At 37.0% G+C, this 20950-nt stretch overlaps 1 protein-coding gene and 1 pseudogene across 2 annotated transcripts; one reads left to right on the forward strand and one right to left on the reverse strand.

The window, feature by feature from the left end:
* The first annotated feature begins 1407 nt into the window (after positions 1–1407).
* LOC116131321 lies at positions 1408–9030 on the forward strand. Of its 2 annotated transcripts, none has more exons than XM_031416993.1 (14): positions 1408–1545; positions 2339–2436; positions 3163–4110; positions 4414–4514; positions 4620–4734; positions 4996–5073; positions 5286–5378; positions 6157–6240; positions 6837–6935; positions 7068–7130; positions 7484–7514; positions 8246–8292; positions 8407–8465; positions 8585–9030. In XM_031416993.1, the coding sequence occupies exons 2-14, from the start codon at positions 2383–2385 to the stop codon at positions 8811–8813; spliced, it is 2001 nt and encodes a 666-aa protein (XP_031272853.1). In that variant the 5' UTR covers positions 1408–1545; positions 2339–2382; the 3' UTR covers positions 8814–9030. The 2 variants fall into 2 exon arrangements, with proteins under 2 accessions (XP_031272853.1, XP_031272852.1); XM_031416992.1 differs by having other exon boundaries at positions 1457–1563.
* Positions 9031–9505: 475 nt separating this feature from the next.
* On the reverse strand, positions 9506–20928 carry LOC116131193 (annotated as a pseudogene).
* Between the last annotated feature and the right edge of the window lie 22 nt (positions 20929–20950).

A 20950-nucleotide genomic window follows, 5' to 3' on the forward strand; every position in this document is an offset into this window, starting at 1 on the left:
CAAAGCCAAAATACATCTCTTTAGAAGTATTTGATTTCGTCGTTCTTTACATATTTGACATGATTAATTATTAAACATGTTTAAGGTGGTAAATCAAAGAATGATAACGACAAATATGGGTATGAATACTCGACACTTTTGACATCATTTGAAATTTATTTAGAAGAGCTCGACATGAAAGAGATAAACAAAAGCATGTCGATAATATGTACAAGCATCAATCACATTGAACAAATCTTACGTCCCATTGATTTTAACGTGTTCATACGAAAAATATCTCTTATAAGAAGTATGTGATTTCATCGTACTCTACATATTTAACATGATTATTAAACAAACGTATAAGTATTATGATAAAGAAAAAATATTTGGTTATGTTGGTTTCAATATTCCCAATCTTATCCTATTCTATCAAATCTTACCCAAAATACATATTTGTTTTAATATTCTCAAAATCTGATAATATTCTTTTCAACTCAAAATATTTATATTTTTTTACCCCTTAGGTTTGTTAATTTAACTAAACACCCCCAACAATAAAAGTTTATAAATTGACAAAAACACTCCTATCCACCGACATATTTCTAGCAGTTGGCCACTGCCGCTGGAAGGTGGTCGGAATTTGTCAGAATAGCGCACGAATGGCTGGATGTGGCGGTCGTGCTCCGATCTGGCCGTTCTAGTCAGATCCATGGTAGATCTGGCTAGAAAAGACTAAATTTAGCTGTTCGTGTGCCATTCCGATAACCTTCTGACAACCCTTCGGTGATGGTGGGCCAGTTGCCATATTTAATGGGTGGATGAAGGTGTTTTTGTTAATTTTTAATGTTTTATTATAGGAGTGTTATCTAAATTAACAAATGTAGGAGATTAAAAATAATCTAAATATTTTAAAAAATGTTTACAAATTTTTTTTCAAATACATCTTTAAATTAAATCTTATTCTCGTAATAATAATCCAACTCACCTTTTTCAAATACTACTTAAAATAGTCTACCATACATACCAAAAAGTATTCAACTATTTGTCTTATGATCGGATCGTAAAACTTTAACCGTCTAGATGAGTTATCTAGAGGTTTTGTGGACCTAGAGATTAATTGAGATGTGTTCAAACTAATTCGAGCGAAGAGATTGTTACAATATTTGAAAGCTTTGAACAACTGGTTTAGAAAGAGGATTCTAATTCTATTTGAGATTAGAAAACTATGTAGCAGATCATTTCAAATATTGTTACATATATGACAAAGATGGATATGATATTTTGATGGATTTAGGTGAAAATATATCCAAAATTGGAAGAATATTTTGAGATTTTGAGGTGTTGACATTAAAAAAAAATCTCAAAATCCAAAATTTGTCCCCACAAAACTAAACGAGAGGCGAAGAGGAGCCAAACCAGATGATGAAGCTAACGGCTTTGACAAGCCACACGATTTCTCCCATTTGTCATATTTACAAACAAACAAACAAATAAACTACAAAAATTCTTCTCTTAAATAAATCCCATTATCCATTTTCAGCTTGGCATTACCGTTTTGTTCAAGTAAGAACTGTACTTTAGGTTCGTTGTTTCTCTTAAAATGCTCTTGAGTGAAATTTAAGATGCCCGGATCAAGTTTTGATCCTTTTGTGATGAATTCAATTGGGTTGTTTTAGTCCATTTTAGTTATGTAAAGTTTTGCATGTTTAATTGCAAAGAGATCGAGTTTTTAGAGATAGGTGGAAACATTAAGCTTCTTGTTGCAAGAGAATCTTAAGACACCCATATGAAGAATTGATCTTTTGGTGCTGAGTTCTGATGGGTTGTGTTAGTTTTTTTTTCATTTGCATGTTTACTTGCACTAAAGATTGAGATTTTAGACGCAATGGTGAAAAAAGTTTGCTTCCTGTTGCAAGTGAATTTTAAGATACCCATATGAAGATTTGACTCTCTTGTGATCAATTCCAGGGGGTTCTGTCAGTTTTTCAGTTAGGTGAAAATCTGCATGTTTGCTTGCATTAGATATTGAGGTTTTAGACACATTGGTGAGAAGTGTAAGTTTCTTGTTCTAAATGAACTCTAAGATACCCAGATGAAATATGATCCTTTTGTGCTGAATTCAAATGGGTTGGGTCAGTTGGTGTAGCTATGCAGAAATATGCATGTTTATTTGCATTAGAGATTGAGTTTTTAGACATACAAGTGAAAAGTGTCAGCTTTCTCTCATAAGTTCATCTGGGTTGTGTTTGATTTGTTATTGATCTTAAATGTTTCTAGTATAGTGTTGTATGCACGAATGCGATGTTAGGTGTTATTAAAATAACTTTTTATTTTTTGATTTTTTTTAATTGTGCAGATATGAAAGTTTTGTGAATCTTTTGAGCCTGATCTTGTGTTGAAATGATGATGTTGCCTGTATGCTCAGCCACCTCGAGTTGTTCATCTCATTCATTGGTGAGATTTGAGATTTCACTCTCAAGAATGGTTATCTTTTATCTGAATCTTCCAGTTATTTAATTTCGTAACCAGTGCTAGGAGAGTTTATGAATATAGATAGTTTGAAGCTCACACATGGTTTCTATTGATTCTATTAGGTTGAGACTTGAGATCACATATGTAATTGTGTAGGATCATTATTTTGTTGGTCTTTTAGTTAATGAAGAAGGAGAGGTTATTAGTTAAACTTGGTAGTATACAAGTGATAACTATTAATTTCTGATGGACTCAGGATTAAACTAATACTGGTTCTTGCGGAACATGTTTCAGAATTTCAAGAGTAAGTTGGTCAGTGGCTAAGATATTGCTAATTTTTGGAATGCTTGTTTCGCATTGAGTCTCTTAATATATTTTATGAAATCAATCTACAACAATGTTGTGGGTCATTGTTGCCTGATTGATTATGAATAATTCTTCTTTGTTCATTGATTGTGTATATGTATCATACTGGTCAGCTTAGAAGTTTCTTAACTAGGACTTCTAGTAAAAAATGAAATTATGTTAAGAGTCAAAGATCTACCAGTGCAAGAGAATAGTTTCCTCTCTATCAACACTCTTGGTACCATGGAAACTAAATGGAGTGACTTCGTCTCCCTAAAAATTGAATGGCATACGCATGCTTGTGTTGCAACTTTTTCTTGTTTAACTAGCAAAACTTTATAGATTAATCCACAAATCCTGCAGATTTCTTTCCATGGAGGTTTGCGGTCCTGTTCTCCATTCAAGAAGGATTTTGAATCTAGATGTTTTGTGGAAGACGGCATTGATTTGGGCTTGACAAATGGAATCCATCTCCAGAGAATTTCCTTTAAAACACAAGCTACAAAGTCTTTATTTTCTGGTTTTGTCGAAAACACTCAACCAGTCCCTGTAGATTTCATTAATTCCTGTCCAAGTGAATTAGATGGCGTTAAATGCAAGCCATCTGATGTATGGAGTTCTTCAGTTGGAGCGATAAATGAGCTGCAACCTATGGAAAGTGGAGAGCTAAAATACGTAGACACTTCTGGTGTACCTGCTGTGGAAGAGGGACTCAAGGACTTTACAAACCAGATGACTAAAAATGCAGACACGTTGATGGGACCAGTGGAACCTGAAACCGTGTCAACCATTGAATTGACACCTGAGAATACTGCCCCAATATCTGACTCCCTGGATATAGATAGTAATCCGGTATCCAATGTAAAAAGCAGTTTTGATGATTTTCTTGCTCGGGCTAGTGAAACCTTTAGTTCTTCATTAAATAAAGGAGAGAATACTGTGAAAAACTCACTAGATACAATTACTTCATCAATAACATCTGTCAAAAAAAGTGCTTCAGAAGTAGTTGATAATGCTCTTGGTGGGGTGTTTTCATCTGTTGATCAAACGGGAGACTTAGCTGGCAATAAGTTGACGGGTTTTTCAACTAACTTGACAGAAGCCTCAAGCAAAGTAACTGTTGTTGCCATTGATGTGTTGAGACGCACAATTGTTATGTTGGAAGATTCTATAGTAAATGGGGCTTCTTTGGTTGTCTACTATTATGGCACCACTAAGGAAATGCTTCCTCCAGAGATCAGGGATGCTCTTAATTTATCTGAAGAGAGAGCAAGTGAAATCGTGAGACCTGTTGGGTCAGCTTTTCAACAGGTATGTTATGTTCAGGATGCATATCAGTTTCATGGCGTAATATATTTGGATGAATAACAGGGGGGCCTTCTTTTCAGTAAGAAATCTGCATCAGTAGAATCACAATCTGATCTATTGAGTTCTATTGAAAAAATTAATGCTTGGTTGTGAAGGAATATAAATCTCAAATTGTTTGATAGTTGAAGCTTTTTGTTGCTGGTGCCATCAATCATCACTTGTTACATGGAGATACTGTTTGTCAATCATGGGCATTTTGAGCTTGTACTCCATTAAGAGCACTGAATTTCAGTACACTGTGAACAGGTTTCCATTGCTGTTAAGGGATTGGAAAGAAGTATTGGCTTGGATCCGAACGATCCTATTGTTCCATTTGTTCTTTTCCTGGGAAGCTCTGCTACTTTGTGGTATGGATGTCCTTTTGTTTATAGTTGATTTCTTTTAACCATTCACTTCAGAAAACATGAAAAATTTGGCATGTGAAATTTATATCTTCTATCAGATTTGTGCAGGGTTTTTTATTGGGTGTGGACATATAGTGGTTACTCGGGAGATTTATCTCCTAAGTTAACTTTGGAGCTTTTAACAGGAAAGGAGAATGCTGTTCTGATTGATGTCCGGCCTGAGGCAAGATATTGTAAATCTTTCAGGCCTTTTATTTAGTTAAATAAAGAAGTTTATAAGTTTTGATGCTCCATCAAAGAGGCTAAAACAATTAAAATATTCTTATGGTTTTATTCCAATTATACAAGGGGCTTCTGCTGTTTTCAAACTCTTTTCTTCAGATGTATGATTGATTAATAGTTTAGTTCAAAGGCTAAAACTACTTTCTTTTTCTCATTTTTCAAATTTGCTGTGGTGTTGATGTTGGAATTGGATCTTCTGAAGGTTATGAGAGAAAGAGATGGTATTCCTGATCTTAGAAGAGGAGCTCGATATCGCTATGCAAGTGTATATTTACCTGAGGTTGGTTTACACATGACAGTGTTACTTTAAGTTTTTAACGTGGTACTTTTCTTTAAATTTATTTTAAGGATAGAATTGAAACTTCTTGTTTCTTGGAGCTGACTCAAATTGCTAAAAAATGCTTTGTGGAAAAGGGCAATGAACTTCTGGATTTTAGCTCTATCTTTCTTTTTTTTTGCAACTTCATGTCAAGATTCCTAGTCTATATTCAGGTTGATGGCACAGTAAGGAAAGTGTTGAGAGGTGGAAGAGAGCTTGATGACTCCTTAACTGCTGCTGTCATTTCTAACTTGAAAATAGTTCAGGTATGGTAGTTTAATGCTTTTAGATGGCTTATCTCTCAGCAGTTTTTAATTGTTTCAAAGAAAAAAATTTCTGAAGCAAAGGAAGATTTTTGGCTTTGTTCACCAAATTCTTTTCTTGAGCGCTGTTTGCCAATATGGAGAACTGATGGATCTCTCTCATCTCTGGCTCCTGCTTAAAACATAATTTTATGCGCATTACCGCTTTTTTTATTTTTAAGAATCTAAAAGAAAAAGGTAAAATAATAAATCTAGATAGAAGCATATGACGAGCATAATGTGGACATATACAGTAGGTTTGAAACCCCTATATTTACATCACTCAATAACTTTTGTCAAATTTTACGATCTACGAAGCACATTGGTGGATATCAAACTTTGGAAATATTCATTTCAATTGCCAAATTTCAAGTTTATTGGAGATAGAAATATATGGTTGATATTGTAATAACAAAATAAAAGTTCATTTTGCATAGAAATGTGAGTTTATGAATTAGATAGCTGCAAACATCTGATTATTTGCTGTGTATTATGGATGTTAGGAATATTTTTGTTCCAATGATTTGATGAAACATTAAAAATAGCTACAGTGTATTGAGTGGTGTAGGTTCTTTGATCCTCCTCTTATATACATACACATCGTTTTCCTTTCAGCTTTCTCGAGAATGTAGAATGGGCCTTGCTTGTTTGCTATAAAGTCCATGTATATCATGCACTATTGATTAACCTCTTTTGGATATGGAAATGGTGTTTCTAAATATTCTTTTTCTACAACCTGTAGGACAGGTCCAAGGTTATAGTAATGGATGTTGATGGTTCTCGTTCCAAAGGCATTGCAAGATCATTGAGAAAACTTGGAATTAAGGCAAGTTGCTAAACCTTGAGATTTTATGTACAATTGAAAAACACTAAAATGGGACCCAAAAAAAGGAAAGAAAAGGAAAAAAAAAAAAAAAAAAAAGCAAAAGAAATTATATAGTCCATAATATTTCGACAATTTGATATTCTCATGTTCATCTCGCGAGTTAGGGAGCTGGAAGATGGCATAAACAAATTTTTGTTGTCAGAACCATTATAGCCAGATCTTTAGTTAAAATAACTCCTTATAATTTGTACTCTATAGTGTCTAACTTAAGCTTGAAAATGTGAATCCAAATCCATTCAAGGAGGCAATAGATGAAATCTTTATCAGCTTTAGTTGCCCATAGTAAAAGAGCAAGAAGTGTACTTATTTTGCTTGACTAAATTACATATTGAGCTTGTAACTGGAATTCTTGACGCTTAAATACTAGATCAAATTTAAATTCAGATTGCCTAATTAAGGCAATTAAGCTTAAAAAATTATTATATTTCTTGTTATTGAATGTGGTATCCACTGAATCCATTTGCAAACTAAGCTATTTATCATCGAAAACTATAATATTGTCTACTACTAATAGTTTGGTGTTGTTCTTATAACAGAGACCCTACATGGTCCAAGGCGGTTTTCAGTCTTGGATAAAAGAGGGTCTCCGAATTAAGGAGCTGAAAGTTGAGACGGCACTGACCATACTAAATGAGGTATTTATTACACAGGCATTAGTTATTTTTTTTTAATGTTGTTAAAATTTAGAAATGCTCTTACACAACTTGCAAGAGTTATTTTAGATAGGATATATGTTTTTTGCTAATGTGAACCTGGGATTATTTCAGGATGCCGAGGCAATCCTAGAAGATATCAAGCCTTCTCCATTGAAAGTTCTTGGGTTTGGTGTGGTAAGACTCAGTTTAATTGTGTGTTTACCTTAGATTTGTAATTAATTCAATATAATTATTTATCGTGTTTGGTTCATTTTATTCTCTAACTAAAACTATCCTTATAATGACTTCTTAAATGTGATTATTCTTATTCTATGGTTGAGATATGTATTAACATAACTTTAATTCCTGGAAGATCTATCATCTGATTAACTACTCTGTTAATTCTTGGTCATTTGTTGATCAATTCTTTGATGATAGTTATCTGGTTCAAATGCAGTTGCAAATACATAATGGGGAAATAATTACTGGGTTATGGTGTAATTTTTAAGTGTATCTTTCACTAATAAATGCATGTATCTTATTCGCAGGGAGCTGTTGCAGCATTATATGCGCTATTAGGTCTGTATAATTTCTTTCTTCAGATTTGTCAATTATATTCAGGATTGAAAAGAGGTTTGATGGATTGGAATGTTTCCTTATTGAACTTTGGTTTCTACATGTTTACCAATGTGACATGCCATGTCCAACTGCTTTTGGAGCGGTATCGCCTGACCTTTTACAAATTGACTTTCTTTACCATTAGGTCCTGAATTTATAAGTTTGTTCTCTTAACCCTGGAAAGCTGATGGCACTGGGATTGACTACAACTGAAAATAACATGGATGTTGACATGCATCTGTTTCTGTTGCCAACCAACATTTCAAACAATTTTCTTTCCAATTTTTAAATTATGTTGCTTGCATCTGGTTGCTTCATAGATTCTCTAAAAGCAAGATTTGAGCGTGACAGTGATATCTTGTAAATATTTGGAGCATTTTGAAACCATTTTACAGGATGAATAGAAATACTAGGAAGGGAAAGGTTTTCGAGCATGTCTGCACTCGTCAGATGTGCTATAGCTTGTATGCCCGTGTGCACCTGTCTTGACTAACATAATCTAGTAGTTAATTAGTTAAGGAGGCAGCATTCTCCCACATATGTATTTATTGCTTCTTTATGGAGTGGAGGGTTAGATGGGGCACAATCTGCTGTAAGCTTGTATCATCAGTGGGGCTTGCATTTGAAATCATTTTTCAGTTTTCTTTGTGCCCATACTGTGTACCAACTGACCGTAAATAATTTTGTCTCAGAGTGGGAGAAGACATTGCAATTTATTGGTGTTGTTGGCCTCGGTCAGGTATCCAGTCAATTTTTTCTTTTTCTTTTTAATTTTCATTGTTCACTTTACATATCTGGATATAGCATATCCAAGTTTTACTGATTCATTGTCTTCGGGTTCCTGTTCTACCAGACTATTTATCGGCGGGTTGCTTCATACGAGGATGCTAAAGATTTTAGAGAAGATGTCAAGTAATGCCTCCTTCAGATTTTACATTTTAGGACTTGGATTCTGAGCTGTTTTGATAGTATACCTTATAATTGGTTGTGTTAAATTGTTAGTTAATCATATTATCTTCCATTCTTTGAAGGCTGCTGCTAACTCCTGTTAGACTTGGAGGTCAAGCGTTTTCATGGGCTGCCGGAAAAATAGAAACAAACCGCCCTGGACTACCAACATCGCCTTCATCCATAGATGTTCAAAACCGGGTGTTGCAGGCTGCCGCCAAGCATCAATCTCAACCATCTGATACCGATGGAATCCAAGAACCATCTTCTGAACCGGCGGCTCAAATGAACGAGAATGTCTCTGAAGCATAGGGGTGAGTTTTTCAGTTTGAGACCTCAACTTTTACCTCACATCAAAATGTGAGAGCTTGGCTGAGTTGTATTCTGGTTGAATGCAAGTTAACTTGAATGGCTGATCTACAGTAAATAAATAACTCTATTTTGAGACTAACCTTTTGTACAAACCTCATGAATCAATTTTTTATTTTTTACTAGATCAATAAAGCTGAGTTTTGTACATTTCATTAAATCAATGATTCTAGTCATAGCAATACAACATCAGTACACATTTTCTTTGACGGTTAAGCTGTATTGTTGCTGAATGCCTGACAAGTATGATACTAAGTTCTAATTGTAGGCCTTATTATGCCGGGTCATCATACGACATTGTTATGGCATCACGTCGGGATAGTTACTATCATCCGGCGAGGATAAAGTAGTTTTCTTGAAAACTCTCAGTCACCATCCAATGGTGCAAACACATTCAGTATCTAATCCGGTACTACAGAAACTTTTCTATTGTGTTGTCATGCTTGAGGAACTGCCATTACTTACCATTTCCAGGCTTGAGCAGGGGCATCGCATGTAAAACTTATATAAGTAAACTTCTCAAGATTAATTTCTTCCAGTGTTGTTGAAGCAAACGGTGAAAATGTCCTGTTGAGGAAGCTTCAAAATTGAAAATTGGACAAACCTATAGAAATATTACTGAAATCCCATGCAGAGAAGCATATAGTTTCTTCATGTAAATTAAAAAGAGGATCTGAGTAGAAAGGAAAAAATGTCGTACTTAATACATATTCAAGATTTGTAATACAAGTTCAACTTCCGAGCAAGGTATATTTTGCAAGCAGGAAACAGTGTAAAAAAGGGCATTATTTTCAGCTTCATCTATACATACAATTTGTTATGAACAACGATGCAGGCAACAACGTTGATCTGCTGAATATCATTCAACAATCCGAAAGGTTGGAAGGGCCTGTGTTTGAATACAGTTGTGATTGATTTCTGGCGTAAGTGATTGAGATGGTGATTTTCGTTCTTTTGATTACAATTCAATGAAGGGCATTCGAGCTCTGACTGGTTGGAAAAGGGTTTTCTTCCATTTCCAAGAATCGAACTTTCAGGCTGTGGCAACAAAGAGAGTTTATTCCTTCTCTCCAATTATCACAAAAACATCCTTCAGAGACCACCTCATTCTCTCATTTTTAGAAGGTGGATTGATGACAGCTCTTTCAGCATTAGCTAAACGATAACCAATAACAATCTCTCTCCTCTGTCGAGCTCGTACAATTATCTCAAAGAAACTCAATTCCTCGCCTTCACACAGGTAAAGCTCCGCTTGCCTTATTTGCAAATCATTTCCCCGCTAAAACCATAAAGATATTAGTTATTAATAAGAGTAAGATCACTTTTAGTATCATCAAAGGGGAAGAGAACCTTCTCTGCAAACAGCTCTTCTAAGACATCATTTATCCGTCGATCCTCCGCAACCATGGCTAACGCCATGCTGACAAGCTCATTTGACAAAACATAATCACTGATCTTCGACATGGATAATAAATTCTTGGTCCTCGGATCCAGAATCTCAATGATTATCACTGATTTATCAGAAGCCTGCTGCATCTCCTTAATCCAAGAGCCTCTGTGAGCTTGGGTTACCATAGCCTCTCTATATGAAAGATGCTTTGTCTGCAAAGATCAGAAAGATGAAAAGAGAAAAAAAGCTCAATCTCATGGTCAATGATTAATATACCATCAAACATTGTCATATAGGATTGTACTATTTATGATGAAAAATGTTTCCGCAAACAGAATTCTCAGGTGTTATATCAATCTCCTGCATGTGAAGAAGCAGAAAGGCAAAATGGATAGGCTTTGATTAACAGAAGCGAACTATTAAGTTAAGGGGTGGGGGGGCGTAAGATCACTGCAGTAAATAATCCTTAACATAATCATAGGAACTTGTTACTAAATTAATAATATATGCAATCAGACTACTGCAGTTGAAGAAATAACTTGAAAGCATCAAAAGCGCTATCTACTAAAATTTCCCTCACGGCTATAATCCAAGTTACCTGAATATCACGAATCAGAAGCAACGTGGCAAGAGATCTGGAATCTGCTTGAATGGCTGAATCTTCAGCTGACTCATTGGCCAAAACCAGAATCTGTGAAACAAGATGCCATATTGAAATATATTTAGTCTAACAAGTGAAAAGATCACACACATACCCTCCACATGCCTCCCACTTCAAAATTAACTTAAAATTGAGTTCTAAAGTATATGACAAAGTTCCTGAAAGCCCGCCAGTTGGAGACTGGAGAGTCACATATCATGTGAGCACTTACCTACAGGAGATCTGCTAAATAGTGCTCATGTTTTGCATCATTTCATACTATTCATGACTACTATCAATTATATTTTCCTCCTACCAGATTTAATACTCATAAATAGACCTGCAATAGTGCTACTCACCGAATCAAAAGACTCCAAAGGTAAGCTTTCCAAGTGACGCCGTATAACAGCATTCCCCTCACAATTAACCAGTGTTATATTCGCCAACCTGCTGAGATCTAGACCACCATCAATAAGCTTCTTTTTCCTATCATTTTCAGGTACCTCATTGAACATCCAAAGTTCTGAACCAGGCGCTAGGAAGGCATCTAACACCTAAAACAACATAAATGAGTAAACAATACCATTTCATTGTGTATACAAAATTGAGTTATCTGTTTTGCACCTAAATAGATGAAGAAAGTGCGAGTTCCAGAATATTTGAAGACTTATTGCCAGTTAGAGCAAAATTGAGAAATGGCAGACAGATTCCAAAGTACCACCGACTTTGTCTCCATTCAAGATTGCACCCCAGAAGTCTTGGGAGCAAGACTGAAAATTCCAAAAACTTACCATAATTAATCTCCATATCTCTTCGCAGCCACAGAAAAGTATCCTTTTTGTAGATTGTGGAACACGGAGTCTTTGGGCAGTATCCCCTCCTTACCTGCAGCATTCAGGGATAAAAAAAAAAAAGAAAGAATTAGGGGCTACAACAGAGAACTCTCCACAATCATATCATCAATGTCCCTCCTCCATCCACAAAGTAGAATATTCTGTAGCTTTCTTTCTGGTCGAGTAATATGTATAAATTATGCTCTTTGACCTGAATGATCAAATTGATTATACTTATTAAGTTTTATATTATGGTATGCCCCACTTAGTTAATTCTGGTCATGGAAGGCATCTTCTAGCCAGCAAAAACTATATCTTTCTGAATATGAATGATCGCCCTAATCGTGATTCACTGTTGTCTTGCTCCTTTCCTCTTCTTCTTCTTTAGCAAACTTCAATAATAAAGCCATATTTCTAATTACTGAAATATGCACACATGTACAAACTAGATGACCGAAGGAGAGAGAAAAAGGAAGTAGGAAAGCGGCAAATTAGATTGATAACTATTCCAACTTGTACAATTTTTTAGTCAGGATATAGCTTTGGCTATCAAATCAATGGCCCAACCATCCACAGCATCTAGATGAAAGGACCCAAGATTGTACCATTTAAATTTAGACACTGTCTGTCTGCATATTCACGCTGATTGAATTAATTAAGACTAAATCATTTCTATCATACAAAAGAGGAAATATCTGTCACAACCTTTAACTGCATCTGCTTCTGATTTGAATTACAAAACCAAAATAAATCACCATCTCAATGCATATATGATTGCTTCAGACAAGGCAAATATAAATAACAAGTTAAAAACAATGTTGACAACTAAATCAATTCCATTCATACATTACTTGCCAATCACAAAAAAGTTTTCTTTCTTGCATTTATTATCGTTTTCTTTCATCCTTCCATGTACTTATGAAGTCTGATTTAGGTAAAGTGTGAGTCAAACCCCCATCTGCACGTACCATGTTAGACCTTGCATTAATGGAAAATAAGCTAGCATATATAGACAAAGCAATTTATTTAAAACTTTATTTTCTGAAGGAAAATGAAAGCACCATAGGCAATGCTGCTGGAGCATAGCTGTCATCATCTACAGCAATGACAAAAACTTCATCACCTTCTTCCAGCATGTTGGTCATCAGGATTCAGGATAACCTTACCACCCCGGGATGCAACCTTGACTCCACAAGGCATAGCATCAGAAACTGATCAATACATCCTCAAATGACATGCCATCCAACATCGGCCATCTTTTTTTGTAGAACTTACATTTTCAGACCCAGAATATCTTCCCAGATCTGTCACAGCCAGTCCATGGGAAAAAAATAACTGAATGAAAATTTACATAACTAACTGTAATAAGCACTAAAAGAATGAACAATGAAAATTAATTTTTACATTGTCATTAAGACAATGCCACCAAACTAAAAAGAAGACTATAGTATCTAAAATTAAAAAATCAACCTGTGCAAGTCCACGCTGCCGAGCACATTGAATCATCAAGCGCCTGATGACATTAGAGCTACAACAGTTTCAACACGATCTCCTCCACAGTTTAACGAGGACCTCATTGTCTAGATCACTTAGTTCTACAACAATGTGCCCTCTCAACTTTTCTTTTACTCCTGTTAGACTTAAGACTGTTCTTAGTGCTGACATCACTCTGTAAGACCATGATGAGTTAACAGTGATCAATTTATGCAATATCAAAGATGAGGCACATTCAATATCTTCACAAGTCAGACCTGATCAGCATCCATCTTCAGCAAGGACAATTATGGCACGGGCCTTGGAAACAGATACCTGATATAAACTTTCCAATTAGCACAACAATACAGATGCAAATGTATAAGAGATATGGTTTTCAGCAATGTATCGTCATCCATTATAAATTAATAAATTAATTGTTCCAGGTTAATGAATGCAAATGCCAGCCACAACTGCTAGAGGAACCAGACTTGACTCAGAAGTCAAAATTAGCTGCAAAATCCAAGTCCTGGCAAACCCTTTTCTCCTTATTCAGTTTTATTTTTTTTTAAACGGCTTCTGAGACAATCATAAACAGTGTCCACCAATAAACGGCATCTTCTTAGAAAAGTTGAGACCAGATTTTAAAAATCATTAAAAGGAAAAGACTTGTTAATAAAGCACAAGAAGTAAAAATAAGTTTCTTCTTAAAAAGTAAAAATAATTTTCGTATAAAAAATATATATTTTAATAATATTGAAGGGAAAGTTATCAGAATAACTGAGTGACGACTCCGCAACAGCCCCCATTTCCTACATAATTTGGTCTGATTCTTATTTATTTCATTAGACTGTTTTATTCATCTTGCATTCACTGCAGTTAGTACAGAATTGTTTTCTTTCCTCCGTTTTTTATTCTTTGTGGACAAGGTGTCTTTATTCATTTTATAAATTTAAACAAAGTCATAGTTTCTTATTAAACAAACTCAAATCATTTGGTGTCAGTTATTTATAAATTTCAATTCTGTAACCTGGTAAGTTCATTGGCTTCATCATCTTTTCAGCACAGGAAAAATAATTATGACATGTACCAAGAAAGAAAGTATGCACACCTTTTAAGGTCAGCCAGAATCAGAGGGCTACCACTTCTGCATATTACAGATGTCCCTTTGAAATCAAACTCCATTTTCGCAATGTCAAGTTCATCTCCTCTTTGCCACGTTCAGCCATCACCACAACCACAACTCCACCCAACCCTCATTGGCTAGTCTTAGTTGATTCAGTAGTGATCCCTGAGTTCACCACAAAATAATTGGTGAGCAGGAAAATGAATAATAGGAACATATCATCAGTACTGCAATACTGATAATCAAACGACACCATCTCCATCATGAAATCCTGGAGAATGTAAATTGAGACGTCTGATGCAGGATCTAATACCAATCAAACACCAAGTTGATAAAAATAAGGAAGAGGATTACCAAAGAAACATATTCAATTCTTAATTAAATATATAGGGATTGTTGACTTACAATCAGATATAATTCTTTGTAGACTGTTACTTTTCTCTATTCTTCTTAAATGTCAACAGTACACCCTAACTCAAATATATACACACTAATATAAGTACAAGTTACCTTTACACTGTATATATAAACTGGTTTCTAACACTCCCCCTCAAGCTGGAGCATATATATCTATCATGCCCAGCTTGTTACAAATATAGTTACCCTTTTACTAACTAGAGACTTGAAGATGTCAGCTAGTTGTTCCCCTGTTCTAACATGATTAGTAGCAATTACTTTGTTCAAGTTTCTCTCGTACAAAGTGACAATCCACTTCTATATGCTTAGTCCTCTCGTGAAAGACTGGATTGTTTGCTATATGTATCGCTGCTTGTTGTCCACCACAAGTCCATAGTCCCTGGGTCACCAAACCCAATTTCTCTAAGCAGTGTCTTGTCCATATGACTCACACGTAACTTGTGCCATAGCCCGATACTCAGACTCTGCGCTTGACCTAGCTACAACTGGTTGCTTCTTACTTTTCCAAGAAATAAGATTTCCTCCAACAAAAACACAAAACCCAGTCACGACCGTCTATCCACAGAGATCCTGCCAATCAGCATCTGAAAACCCCTTCTACCTTATATGACCATGGTCACTGTAAGAATCCCACGTCCAGGAGCTCCTTTTAGATATTTCAAGATGTGGAGACCGCATCCCAATGTGATGTCCTAGAGAAGACATAAACTGACTAACCCACACTCACTGAAAACGCAATATCTGGACGGGTTACTGTAAGGTAGTTTAACTTTCCACAATCCTTCTGTACCTCTCTGGATCACCAAACATCTCTCTATCCTCGGCATTCAATCTCACATTAGGAACCATAGGAGTGTCACAAGGCTTAGCCTCACTTAGACCCTTTCAGTCAACACATCTAACACATACTTGCGTTGAGAGAGAAAAATCCCTTTCTTACTCCGAGAAACCTCAACTCCGAGAAATACCTTAAAGTACCCAAGTCTTTTGTGTGAAATTTGGAAGCCAAACAGTTTTTCAAACTCTGAATGCCAACATCATCACTGCCAGTGATTACAATGTCATCAACGTAAACAACCAAAAGAATGATGCCGAACTCGATTGCTTATAAAGACAGTGATCATAAGCACTCCTATGTAAACCAGACTAGTCACCACTTCGCTAAACCTCCCAAACCACGCCCGTGGAGATTGCTTTAAGCCATATAAAGATTTCCTCAGTTTGCATACCTTTCCTGACTCCCCCTGAGCAACAAACCCCGGAGGTTGCTCATGTAAACCTCTTCAATAAGATCACCATGTAGAAGGGCATTTTTTACATCAAGTTGGTGAGAGGCCAACGTTTGAAGCTGCAAGAGAAATGAATAGTCGGACAGAGGTCATTTTAGCCACTGGGGAGAATGTCTCAGAATAATCAATACCATACGTCTGGCATAACCTTTAGCAACCAAACGAGCTTTCAACCGGCTACAGTCCCATCGGGATTAGCCTTCACTGTGAAAACCCATTTGCACCCAATAGCTTTTTTATTTTCAGGCAACCCCATTAGAACCCATGTATCATATGTTCTAGAGCCAACATCTCTTCTTCCATAGCCCGTCGCACCCATCATGAGCAATTGCTTCAGACACAAGTTGGGACCAGACACGAGTCTAAAGAGGCAATAAAAGACTTGGAAGATGAAGACAAAGAGGTGATAGGAAACAAATGAGGAGATAGGATAGGTACAAGAACGCTTACCGTTACGAAGAGCAATGGGAAGATCAGGATCATGGTCAGAGGATGCGGAACCGGATCAGAGGACGAGGCAGTCGATAGGGCAGTGGATCATGTCGCTGCTGCAGGAGTCTCATGGTGGGTGAACTCTGCGAAGTATACCTGGGTGATAGGAGGACAAGATGGTAGAGGACTATAATGGTATGTGGTAAGAAGATCATCAGGGGGTGCTTCAAGAGAAGTAGATGAAGTGGAGGACTCAACATATGGATGGTTTCAAAAGGAAACATCAGCTGAGATGAGATCTTACCTAGGACAGGAGAAAAACACGTAACCCTTCTGATATCGGGAATAACCACGAATTGCACTTGAGGGACCTAGGTTCAAATTTGGATGCATGAGGTCTAACATCCTGAACAAAGCACGTGCACCCAAACACTTTAGGAGGAAGAGAGAATAAAGGCTGTGATGGAAAAAGATGAGAACGGGATTTGACCGTCCAAAACAGAAGAAGGCATGCGATTGATCAAGTGACTGCTGTAGAGATAGCACTGCCCAAAATGCTGTAGAGACTTTCATGTGAAAAAGGAGAGTACGAGCAACTTCTAATAAATGACGATTTTTGCGTTCAGCAACTCCATTTTGCTGAGGTGTATAACACATGATGACTGATGAATAATACCTCTAGTAGACAAAGGAGAGAAAGGAGCAGAAAAGTATTCTTTGGCATTATCACTTCGGAGAATTTAATAGATGAAGTAAATTGATTTGTATTTCTCATAAAGGTACAAAAAATGGAGATATTTCAAACGATTTTTCATAAAATACAACCAAGTTACCGTGAAAAATCGTCCACAAAAATAACAAAATATCGTATTCAGACTTTGACAACACAGGGCAAGGACCCCAAACATCAGAGTGTAAAACATCAAAAGGGGCTGTGGCTCTTTTGTTTATCCTAGGGCTATAGGACACTCTATGGTGTTTCCAAACTGACACGCCTCACACTCAAGGTGTGACAACTGAGCCGACATTAGGATACAGCCTTTTCAAAATGGGAAGGGAGGATGACCAAGGCGACCATGCAGTACGGATAGAGATGAATCACTGGTACACGCAATAGGTTGAGAGACAGGAGTGGAGACATCATCGAGCATATACAGGCCACCTGATACAGCACCCTACCAATAATCTGCCTCGTCCCAAGATCCTGAAATATACAATGAGTAGGAAAAAAGTAACACCCACATTGAATGCGTTAGTAATTTTACTAACTGATAAAAGATTAAAGGGAAAATGGGGAAGACACAAGACAGAGGAAAGAGACAGAGATTGGTTGAGATGCGGCACCACTCCAATGGTAGGTGCAGTAGACCCATTACTAAAGTGACCGAAGACAATTAGGAGAAGGTGAAAATGAGAGAGAATACCTGTATCGCCTGTCTATGGTGGCTAGCACCAGAATCAATAACCCGTTACTACTAGAAGTGGACAAGCAGACTGTAGATTACCTAACTGGTTTTAAAGTAGTGGTGGTCGATGGGATGGATGACTGGGAGCAAGCATTCTGATGAGACGAGCATATTCTCTGCGGAGATAGTATCTGTGATGGGGTGGTAAAAGACCATCCTGAGTGACAACATGAGCAAACTTCTGGGTGTCTTGCATAGTCAGGGGCTTGCCATGAAGCTTCCAAAAATTTTTCTTGCCATGACCCTCAGCACCACAGTGAAAGCAAGTACGGGGCCAGTACCACGATTGTCCTAGGATCACGGCTTGTCCCTTTATCCTTTGTTATCACTAGACTTCATACTAGCTGGGCCCTGATCACGTTAGGATCCTTGAGGTTTCCTTGTCCTTAACAATCCTCGATCTTCCCCCTTACTAACTCTAAGAAGGCGAGCAAAGACAGTAAGAGAGGGAAGTGTCTCACCGGTGAGAAGTTGTGTACGAGCTATCTCATATTCCGGTCTCAACCCAGCTAGAAACTTGCACAACCACCTGTTCTTCTTATGCTTGCATCATTTTCACGTCAGTAGGAACAGGAAACATAGCCTTTTTTTTCTTCAAAGGCTTGTTTTATCTCGGTATAATATTCGAGCAGTGTCTTCTCTTGCATAGTTGCTCGATATATCTTTATAACATTCGTGGCATGAGACAAGTCTTGTTTACCAGCATACAAGAACTCTAGATACTCCCATAACTCTTGACTGTATCACAGTGACCAATCACATCATCCACGGACGAATCAAGAGTATTCTGAATCTTGAAGAGCTTATCATCTTCCATGAGCCATCTCTTTCGAGTTTTACTGTCATCCCTCTGTTGCCTCAGGTGGATCCTCGATTAAATGGTCTCCCATATCAAGGCTGGACACATATCGTCGGATTTTCGCTCATTGAATATAATTCTTCTTTCCCATAATTTCCGATCGGTAATTTTGGTGGAGGAAGTGACAATTTCAGTCACCACCTGCTTACCGTCCGCAGCCATACTGTCCAGCAAAGAACCCGTAACCAACAGATTCACAACAATTCAAACCACCCAATCAAGCACAACAACTCAAACCACCAAGCAAGCACAACAGCTCAAACCACCAGGATTCAGAACAACGCTGGTATCACATTTTCAACGCCCAGCCAACACAAAGCATTCCCATTTTCACACAAAAACAGCACCATATTTCGGACAGAAGACCTGCAAAAAAAATATTTTTTTTTTTTTTTTTTTTTTTTTTTTTTGCACAAACCAAAAAAAACAGAGGAGAACCAAACTCAGAATCAACACTCGCCGGAAAACTAAGAGAACAATGAAGAGAGAGTCAGACGTCCGCGGAGAACAGAGGGAAGGGGTCTGACGTCGCCGGAAATCGCAAGAGAGGGGTCAGACTTCGCCGGAAATCGCAAAGAAGGGTCTGACGTCGCCGGAAAACGCAGGGAAGGCGTCAGACGTCGCCGAAAAACTGAATCACGCAAATGGGAAGGGTCTGACGTCGCCGAAACACAAAGAAGGGGTCTGACGTCGCCGGAAAAACCAAGGAAGAAGCCGACGTCGCCGGAAAAAACCAGGGAAGAAGCCAGACGTCGCCGGAAAACTGAATCACGCAATGGGTTTAGGGTTTACGCGTTTCAGGCTCTGATACCATGTTACTTTTCTCTATTTCTTCTTAAATGTCAACAGTACACCCTAACTCAATATATCACACACTAATAAAGTACAAGTATACCCTTTACACTGTATATATAAACATGGTTTCTAACATAGACAAGAGACACAGAAAGTTAGAAATATGTTTAGTTGAAAGTTTTCAAAAATGGCTTTCAAATAAAATCCTAAAAATTAGTTATAATTTTAAAACAAATCAAAGTTCTTTGCTGTTCTTTTGTGAACCCCGCTTCGGGAAATGGGAAATAATAGCCTTCGGCCTTATAGTTGCCCATGAGGGAGCTTGAATCCCAAAATTGTGGAGCAAACCACAACCGACATCTGGCTAAATCCTCATGGGTATTCTAATTTTAAAATATCGTTCATGAAATTTGTTTACTAAATGCCCTTTATTCTTCTCGAGATCAAATTTTATTATATGAAAGACTTTCTAGTACATCACAATGAAAACAAAATGCAAGACCCCAATATGATTTTGTTTCTCTAATAAGTAAATCTGGTTTTTATAAAAACCAATGTTTTCTGCCCCATTTTTATTGTTTCAACCTTCTGAGGGATAGGGCTGCATTAGGAGAAGCAGCTAAAAGTAGTTTTTCACATGAGGATGCAGAAATACGAAATCATCACTTACAAGGTTGCACCTTATAGTCCCCTACCATGCATTAATTAGTCCGATTTTTCTATTATATAGAACATAGAATTCGAATCCATGTCTCCATAAAGGGAATCATATCAACTATGCAACACAATTAACTATTAACCAATAAATAAATTTATGATATCCAGGTCACATACTTGATAAATGAAAAAATAGAAAAGAAAAAAGTTAAGCACAAAGAAAAAAGTCCACACGGACATGTCTCAGAATGAATTTTACCAGTTTATCACTCCACCCGAGAATTAGGGTGTGGTTTTGCTTCACTACCTCACTTCTTCCTTTCCTTATGAGTCAAGCTTCTCATATTGAATCAGAAAACGCCCAAGCATCGTTGCAAATATAATCATCCCGCCGAAACTTATGGAAACTGAAACTAGTCTTGGACCAATACCTTCTGAGCTCACATGGCTGCCAGAATCAGCAACGTACGTCCAAGACAGCCAAAGCAATCTGCTAAGCCATCATCTTCACAAAAGAGAGTGCCAAACCACCAAAACAAATAAGTAGTAGAGAGTGCAGCAACAATGCCAGTGGCTTAGCATATGAATAGTTGATAAAACTATGTCCAGCCGATAAGCAAGCTGCTTAGTTAGAGAAACTTCTTCTGGAATGTTATCCGATGATCTTGATCTGGAGACATGTCAGTGTACTTCAAAATAGAAC

This window comes from Pistacia vera, unplaced genomic scaffold, assembly GCF_008641045.1.
Source record: "Pistacia vera cultivar Batoury unplaced genomic scaffold, PisVer_v2 Contig230, whole genome shotgun sequence".
Taxonomy (NCBI): Eukaryota; Viridiplantae; Streptophyta; class Magnoliopsida; order Sapindales; family Anacardiaceae; genus Pistacia; species Pistacia vera.

Excerpts from the sequence above, each read along its gene's own strand:
- LOC116131321 (XM_031416993.1), top strand. The coding sequence starts at position 2,383 with ATGATGATGTTGCCTGTATGCTCAGCCACCTCGAGTTGTTCATCTCAT. Across the intron at positions 4,515-4,619 it reads GGAAGCTCTGCTACTTTGTG|GGTTTTTTATTGGGTGTGGA; the intron begins GTATGGATGTCC and ends AGATTTGTGCAG. Across the intron at positions 6,936-7,067 it reads CACTGACCATACTAAATGAG|GATGCCGAGGCAATCCTAGA; the intron begins GTATTTATTACA and ends GGATTATTTCAG.